The sequence below is a fragment of the Pteropus alecto genome, unplaced genomic scaffold (genome assembly GCF_000325575.1).
Source record: "Pteropus alecto unplaced genomic scaffold, ASM32557v1 scaffold103, whole genome shotgun sequence".
Classification (NCBI taxonomy): Eukaryota; Metazoa; Chordata; class Mammalia; order Chiroptera; family Pteropodidae; genus Pteropus; species Pteropus alecto.
The window spans coordinates 10,576,002-10,585,614 of NW_006436288.1; the positions used below are offsets into that span (position 1 = coordinate 10,576,002).

The window sequence follows — 9,613 nt, forward strand, 5'->3', positions numbered from 1 at the left end:
TTCTCTTGTTGAACATGAACAATTTCACAAAACATTAACATCAGACAAGGCTACTCCGTGACTAGGATGGATGAAGACAAAACACCACCACTCCATAATCATGTCCGAATACCAACAAAATATGGACATTGTCCAAGCCACAAAAATGACTAAATATCCTTCTCCTGAATTTTTAATTCAATTAAGTCATGTCATCATCATAAAATAATCTTCTTTACAAATGATGATGAAATGAGTAAGGTAAATAAACATTATGATGAAAATTAGTTTTAAAATGGGATCGAGATATTTTTTGAGTAACACACTTAGAATATCAGCAAAATCAGTCATCTAGTTGTTTGATGCTTCAAGTTCTCCCTGACAGTAGAACCCAGATTATTTCTAATCAAAAAAGACTGTCCCGTTGTCCTATTTTAATATCATGCCTGTAATTCCATTTCTCTTTTCTAATTTCTATTCACTTCAGAAAACTAAACCTAGATCCACCATATCTCCCAGATACTAGTTGCCTTCAGTGGTCAATCACAAAATCCAAGGTGCTAGAAATCTCCCTAAATACCCATTACTGAACATTTTCATATAATCTAAGTCATATTATCTTTTACCTTTTAGCTTTGATCCACAGCCTCTACTCAGAGAATCTCTCTGAGTCCCTAGTTTTGAAATTTCCTATTAACTTTTCAATTGGTTCATATAGAATATGGACAGTATGATCGGGGTTTGTTGGGGGAAAAAACAACAAACTCACCACATTTTTTCCTTCATTTTGGGCATCTCGATAATCAGGATTAAGCTGAAAAACAAAACAAAACTAGTTTTGAATTACGATTGAAAGCACATTAACAAGACCAATGATCTCTAATTCAGTTCACTATCGTACCCTTAACAAAGTTTAATATAAAAAAAAAAGCTAAGAAAAAAGTCATAAGTAAATATTATAATTTAAAACATTACCTTTAAACCCTGGTTGCAGGAGACCCAAGCTAAAATGCCAAGTTTATGGCCTTTGTTTATATAAGAACAGTTGACATCTTTGAACAATTGAGAGCTGACAATCCCACCTCATCTGAGGAAGCATTCAAGAGTTCATTATTTTGCACACCTCAAAATCTGCCTTTGACCAATAACACATACATCAATTTTAAAAAATAGACCAAAGAAAAGTTTTAACGATGATTCAAGACATGCCCCACATGCTGTACACACAAGAAAGGAAAATTGAGCAAAAGAGGAGGAATATATCAGATATCTATTGGATGTGCCGACTAATGCATGAAGACTACTGAAACAAACAAGAGCACCTGTCCTCGGGTTTGGAGTGTGGAGTTTAGATTGGTCTGATGAGAAAAATGAGTTCTGCACATGCTGAGGGTTGGCCCACTCATTTCCACCTGGTTAGAATCTATAACTGATTCGCACCTAATAACAGTCTCTTTGTTGTACTGAAATAACTAGTTCATAATTTGCAGAACAACAAATTCTAAGGTGTTTTTCTCAAAATAGTGAGTTGTCCAATTGAATGAAATCATTTTAATGTAAAGCAGGTAGTATACACAGGACGCAACCTCGGGTAGTTAAAGTTACCGTTTAAAATGTAAGGTCAGGGGTCTTTCTCAAAATGACACTTAGCTAGTAGCTCTGAGAAATGACCCTCCCACTAAATATCACTGAATATCAGTGAAAGTGCTGAAAAAGATCAAAAGCAAAACAAAACAAAAAATCCTCAATCTCACTGAAAATTAAAGCTGAAAAACAACCTAACCTCTCAAAATCTTCAATGAATTAACAGTATTACAAAGCAGAGAGGGGGAGAGGCAGATCATGTCCCAATTTTTATCTCATAGCATATTCATGAAATGTTAACCTCACTTTAAGCTAATGTGAGCACAGCTAAGAGGACACTTGCTGTGGTTCTCACTAGGATTTATCCGCTGACTCAGAGACCCAGGGATTTGCCAACTAAAACCAGAAGTATTTCTCTAGCACTGAGAAGCTGCTGTTAGACTGAGCAGAAAATGGTTTGCCCAGTCCTCCTATCCACTGTCCCATTACCTATTTCTATTATCTCATGGCCAGAGAGATGTGAGAAAGCTGAGAAAACAAATGGGCAGCAAGCAGAGGGAGCAGACGATGGCAGAGGGCTTTCTGAGAAGCACTGCACGAAGCAAGAGGAGAGAAGAAAAAGGACTGTGGCTGCTCGTGCTGGATTTATACTGCGTAATAAGACAGAAATGGCAAAGGGGTGGGAAAGCAAAGCAACTGCAACGCAGCCCACGTGCGCAGAGCTGGCATCTGCGAGCACTGGGAACTACACGGAATGTGCCCTCCAGTCTGCCCTGCAGCTGAAGATTTAGAAACTGAGAATAAAAAAATGGAACAAAAAGACCATCCACTCGACTCATCTGCTTCTGCACAGAGCTCACGTGTCTGAGAATAATAAAGAAGGAAGGAAAAAAATGACATGGGACTGATTAAAAAGTATGTTAGAAGAAGGTGAAATTCTTTTTCAGAGTCTTTACATTTTCTATCTTATGATGCAAAATAAATTTTCTGGAAATGGTTTGGCATATTCCATTTGAATGAAAGTACAAGTAAACATTACCTCGATGTAAAGGCAACAGAATTAACATGATCAGCTAAAAATATAATTTAAAATAATAATATAAATAAAAAATAATGTAAAGATATAAAGAATTATAAAAAGTTAAGGAAGATTTCATTAGAAATGAAAACATAAATATAAAATTAAAGCCCATGTTGGCAACATAAAAACATAGTCAATGCTATGGAAAATTAGTGATGTTGAGGATAAAAAAGAAATTTAATAGCTATCCCTCAATACAAAGGAAAGGTATAAAGAAAGGAAAATTAGGAAAAATATTCATGAAGGATCAGAAAGGACATGTCGACTAATAGGTGACAGGTTTACTCAAAAAGAGGAGAAAGTAAGTAGAACACGAGACAAAAAATCAAAAGATAATAGAAAATAAACTTTTCATCAGTTGAAGAAAGAACTATGATGCAAAAGTCACTGTATTCCAGGAATATCAACTAAAACAGACTGAGGACAATAAGCGGGTGGGGAAAGAAGAGAAAAGAATGGTAGGGACAGAAACAGAGCCAGAAATCGGGCTTAGACGCAAATGATCATCACGTAACAAGAAAATGGATAAACAAAATATGGATCTCAAAAATACATACAATGGAATATTATTCATCCATAAAAGAAAGTCCTGCCATTTGTGATGATGTGGATGGACCGTGAAGGCATTATCTAAATGAAATAAGTCAGACAGGAAAGACAAATATTCTATGATCTCACTTACATGTGGAATCTAAAAACACTGAGCTCACAGATAAAGAGAACATACTGGTGGTTGCCAGAGGCAATGGATTTGGGGTGGGCGAAATGGGTGAAAGTGGTCAAAAGGTAAAAACTTCCAATTATAAGAAAATAAGTCCTGGGGATGTAATGTACATCATGGTAACTACTGTGTTGCATATTTGAAAGTTGCTAAGAGAGTAGCTCTTAAAAGTTTTCATCACAAGAAAAAAAAACTTTTATAATTAGTGGCAATGGATGTTACCTAAACTTACTGTGATAATCATTTCACAATATGTACATATATCATTATGTTGTACATCTAAAACTAATGCAATGTTATATATCAATTATATCTCAATAAAAAAATTATAAGTGGAAGAAGCCATACAATGTATGGCTCTATTTATATGAAATCTAAGAACAGATCAAAGTAAACTATGATAAAACAAATCAGAATGCAAGTGGAGGTATAAGGGAGGATAGATAGAAAGCAAAACCCTATCCGAGGTCACATGACAACAGTCTTTGCACTTGTAGCACTGACATGCAGTGGGGGATGAGGGAGGAGCAGGTGAGAAACTAGAAATCCAGTTGCAAGTTACCTGTTAGTGCTAGGCCAGCAACTAGGGAGATTTGAGACTAAACTTTCCTTTTCTATGTACCTTAGGTTCCTTAAATTTCCTTGAATTATGAATAAAAGAACTGGTTCTAAAAGAAGATTATCTTGCTATTGGAATCCAAGAGTGAAAGGTAGAAAGCCAAAAAAGATAGTTAATTAACTCGCCTCCTCTTGTCTACTGACTAATCAACCTCAAAAAACACACTTTTACATGGTAGCAATGAAAGTTCTAGCCTAGTTCCCAGAAGGGATTTATTCAGTTCTTTCAGTTGAGTATTACCGTATTATATTTCTTAATTTGTTTTCAGTTTTTGAAGAATTCAGACTTTCCTCTTAAATTAAAAAATCCATACTAAAAATATAGCTAACTTATATCCAAAAATATGCAACATGTTTAACCAAGGATATACCTTACGGTCAAAGTTTTTATTCAATAAGCATTAGAATAATTGGTTACAGACACTATAAAGTAAATTCATGCTGGCAACCATGATGCATTCATAACAAAAATGTTAACAGAAATAGGAATCTAATGTACCTGAGTTAAAAACAAAATCATCTTTGCCTTCTGAAACCTAGCTCATATTCTACCCAAAAGACAATGTTACTTTCTAAATTTCAGTCTTCACCTACCCATTCCATCCATTTAAGATCACCCATTTTAATCCTTGAGGAATGTCTGGGGAACTGGATTCCAGAATCTGCTCTGTAAGGAAATACCACGGGCCTTAGGAAAGGTCACCTAGCCCCCATGGGACCCAGGGTCCTCACTGGTAAAATGAGAAAAGTCTATGACTAAAGCCTAATTATACTAATATGTTATTAAATTGTACATATTCATATCTTCAGCAACAGTACTAAAGATGGTGCCTCATCTCGTGTCTCTCAAGTTGCAACATGTTTTTCACATAATTAATATAGAGTTTTTGTTCCAGTAAGTTCATTAAAGGGATAATAATAGTGAGGAGGAGGAGGGTGAAGAGAAGCAACCCCAATAAATCTGTGCCATTTTAATTCACCAATATGAACTAAAGGCCAAATAAATACATTTTATTTTAAATACATATTTTACTTATACTACTGCTTCCCTTCTCTAAACATAACAAGGAAGTAGACTAAGAATGAATTGAAAAAAGTTGCTTCTAAAAAGGAAGAAAAAAAATTATATGGAGATTCCTCAATCTTTTAGACTTTAAAGAAAATATTCCCTATGTTAAAAAATAAATTATAAATCTGGCATTGGAGAGAGCAATTTAAGATGCTATTCAATCATTTATTCAATAAATATTAATAGAGCATCTATAATGGGCAAAGCATTGTAGCATATGGCATTCTAGCAAAGACAAAGGGAATATTGTTTCTGACCACAAGACCTTACAATCTATGAGGGGAAGAAGACATAAATACAGTTAGCTATAATACAGAATAGAATGTGACGAGATATAAGGCAGGAATGAATAATTTATAAATAATATAGGTCACAGGAAGGAGGGCAAATTTATTCAAGAATATATTCGTGGAAAAGGTAGCATTTAGATAAGCCTTGAAGGACAGGTAGACTTATAACTGGCAGAGAAGAAAAGAGGGGGTGAAGAAGACAGGTAGTACAGGGTAGCAAATGTTATAAAGGTAAGAAAATGAGACTTGTTCAGAGAAGACCCATAAATGTCATTTATGGAATTGTTTTTATATGCTTTTAAAAGTTAATCATTTCCTTTTACAATTATCTTATTAGAAGGAATTCTAAACCCTCTTTACAGATGAGGCACGTGGGGCACACCAGGTGAGGTACTCTAGTGAGTACCAGGGTTATTTGGAAGCACAGGTCTGATAGTTCCAAAGCTACACTTTTCAGTTACAATAGCAAGTGACCTCCTTCCTGCCTCCATAAAGAGGAGGGGTGTGATCCAAGGTCAGCCCAGACCGACGGGGCCTTTAAACCACAGGCTAACAGGTTTGTATCATCAGAAAGTTTCTTTTAATTTTTATTAAAATATAGCTAACATACAATATTGTATTAGTTTCAGGTGTATACCATAGTTTTCAACATTTATATATCTAAAGAAACGATCATGATAAGTCTAGCAACTATCTGACACTGTATAACAGTACCACGATATTACTAGCTTTATTCCGTATGCTGTACATTACATCCCCATAACTTGTTTGTTTTATACCTGGAAATCTGAATCTCTTATTCTTCTTTGATTTTTTCAATTACATTTGACAATCAGTATTATTTTTATATTAGTTTCAGGTGTACAGCATAGTGGCTAGACAGCTATATAATTTACAAAGTGATCCCCCTGACTAGCCTAGTACCCACCTGGCATCATACATGGTTATTATCATATTATTGACTGTATTCTCTATGCTTTGCTTTATATCCCCATGACTAATTTGTAACTACCAATTTGTACTTCTCAATCTCTTCTTTTTGTTCACCCAGCCCCTAACCCCCTTCTCATCCAGCAACCATCAGCTTGTTCTCTGCATCTATGAGTCTGTTTCTGTATTGTTTGGTTGGTTCAGAAAGATTTTGAATATCCTTGGAGTAACATTTGCAGAAACAAGACATTAAAAATCCTCAACTGGCTATGGTTAGTAGGAGATAGAGGATGAAAGAAGCAAAGTAACCAAGTATGGTGGTTCAGGTAAGAGGCAGTAGAGCACCAACAAAAACAATAATGCTGAAATGGGAAGGAGAACATGGATGCAGAAGACTTTTCGGAGACAGAGTCAGAAGAATCTGAATGTGTAAACAGAGAGAAAAATACGTTTATCATGACTCTCAAGTTTTTAACTCTGAACTAAGAAAATTCACTGTTTTGCTAGGAAACAATTCAATCTTAGGTATATTTATTGATTTTCAATGGCAGTGGGGGATCTGAAGTCAAATCCATGGACCACTGCAGCCATGGGAGTGAGTGGCAAAGGGAGAATATAAAGAGCAAATACTTGCTACTAACCTTTGAAAGTTTTCATTTAAATGGCCAAAGAGGACTAGAAAGAAGTCACATACAGAATGTGACAAGTCACAATAGGAAAGTGGCAGAAAAAGAGTAATGTAAAGTCATGATTGTACCACAATCAAATGAGACAACTGCAACTTCCATCTAACATTAGCAAGAAGCAGATTGAAAAGCTGGTAAGGTCACGATATAACTCATTTCCTCAAAATAAAATGTTACTTTTTAATAATTAAATGTATTTTGATCTATTTATATTATATATGACATTAAAGTCATGAAATCATCATGTGTGTATTTTTAAATGATTTTCAATGTATGTCCTTCTTTCCAATGACTGGCATTTCAGAGCCAATCTATTATCTGATTGATAAGTTTAGAAAAGAAAAGAAGAGAAAAATGAATGCTACATGTGCCAGGCACAATTTATCTTCTGATATGTAACATTTATACATGTGTATAGGGTCAGATATGTATGTTCCACTATATTTATGTACATATACATACACACACATACAAACCCTGCCCTTTTCATATACTGTGGCTAATACATTTGATAGAGGACTAAACATAGGGATATTCAAAACTACCACTCTAATATTCATAAGATTCTACGCCAATGTACAGGTTCTCGAATATTAAGTTTTTAACTAATTAATTAAATCTAGCATAGTTAGGAAATAAGTGTTTACTGCCATCTGGTGGAAGATTTGCCTCTCTACAGATAAATAAGCAAGTTGTCTTTAAAAAGGCAATGTATGGTAGCTGAAGGAAACTGGACTTTGGGTGATGAACACAATATACAGATGTCAAATGATAATGTACACATGAAAATTATATGATTGTGTTAACCAATGTTACCCCAATAAACTTAATTTTTAAAAAAGGCAATATAAAATCTTTCATAAGTAAAGTTATTTTGTACCACTCTATCTTGTTTCATCAGAAGTTACTGCTTTAGTAACATGTAAAGAATGAAAATGTAGAAAGCAGCAGAGCATAAATTGTGACACTTGATTTATAATTCTTCCCACGACTGTGGAAGAACTATTTACTGAGGCTCCCTTGTTATCCTATTCAAAATATGATAAAATTACTTTCTCCCTCATAAATACAGTTGTGAACGCTCCTGCACCAATAAGATGATATTAGTAAAAGATCTACGGCAAACTGGCAATAAGTCTGCTGACAGCTGACAAACGGTGCTGTGTATCAAAGGCAAAAATATATGGCTGTTTTCCTTCCCCTCATATCACATGTATGATCCACAGAAACTGATATTATAGTGAAAAGCCTAATAATATGATACTGTAATGCATTATCTGATGAAGTCACAATTGTCTTTATTATCTAATTCATCATTAAATACTTTGTTTTACACTTTGTCCATGGCTTTCTAGCATTATATTTTTCTCAAAAACAAATCTTGAATTCTCTAAAGCAATACTGTTGGAATCTCTCAATTGAATAGAGTCCATTTCTAAACCATGATTCACATTAGTATCTGTGATATTGTGAATTATAAAAAGAAACATAGGTCCCTCTCACTCTCTGCCTCTGAGAGGAGACCAAATTCTGCCCGAGGAGTATTACTCCTTTTCTAAAAAACTTTCCTTTTGACCTATAGATGTTAAAAATTTCAACATTACACAAAACCAATTATCTCAGATGTGAACGTACGATGGAAAAAATGCAAAAGAGATATCAATGTCCCAGTGATTGGATTAATATTATTCTCCTCTAGACTGCAAACTCTTAAGAGGATAAGGATCAAATGTTAACCGTCTTTGTTTTTTCACAATAACAGAGTAGTGCTTCCACCTAGCAGGCAGTCAATAAATGATTGTATAATTTCAGTATAGTATACACCAGGGTTTCTCAACATCAGTTACCATTGGCATTTGGGGCTAGATAATGCTTGATTGTGGGGGCTATCCTGTGCATTGCAAAATGTTTAACTGCATGCCTAGCCTCCACCCTCTAGGTGCCAGTAGCTTCCTCTCCCCAGTTGTGACAATGAAAATGTCTCCAGACATTGCCAAATGTGCCCTGGGGCGGGGGATGAGGGGCGGCCAAGACCCACTGAAGCAATGCAAGTCTAGCATTCAGCCCAAATATTGTCATTATCTTGTTTTTAAACTTTGGACAAAAAAAAAAAAAAAATGCCTCTCTGAGCCAGGGTTTTCTTTTCTGCAAAGTGAAATGATTGAATTTACAACTTCACAGTCTCTATGAGTCATCCATTTGATCATTCAATATTTACCGAATGTGAATTAAATAACAATGTTCTAGGCACAAGGTATCCAGTGGTGAGGCACTAGAATTCCCCCCTCTTTGTCAGTTATCAGGCTAATGAGAAATTCTAGTTCTGAATAATAATAGTAATAAAAAACAGTACTTTGCATTTTCTCTCCCCTTCCTCTCAAAGAAAGTGAAGGGACTTAACACTTATTGAATTCCTTTTATGTGCAAGTATTGAATATTCTCCATCTTTAATTCCAACATAATCCCACATCATATATATTATCACCTTTTCTACACACAAGAGTACTGAGGTTTAGAGAGGTTAAGTATTTGCTTAGAGTCGTAGATTGTGAGCAGTACACGTGGGATTGTTTTTCCCCGCTACACTAGGCTTTCTTTACCACACTGGCCAATATAAACACCGTAAACTCAAAGGCAATTTAAGAATTACATAAT

General features: G+C 35.0%; 1 protein-coding gene across 3 annotated transcripts in view; it reads right to left on the reverse strand.

The window, feature by feature from the left end:
• Nucleotides 1-9,613, reverse strand: part of ITPR2 (inositol 1,4,5-trisphosphate receptor type 2) — a 420,025-nt gene that overhangs the window by 309,609 nt on the left and 100,803 nt on the right. For all 3 annotated transcript variants that reach the window (XM_025047398.1, XM_015590049.2, XM_006912698.3), the window contains exon 10: nucleotides 749-793. In XM_025047398.1, the coding sequence (XP_024903166.1) occupies nucleotides 749-793 (45 nt within the window). The remainder of the gene's footprint in view (nucleotides 1-748; nucleotides 794-9,613) is intronic.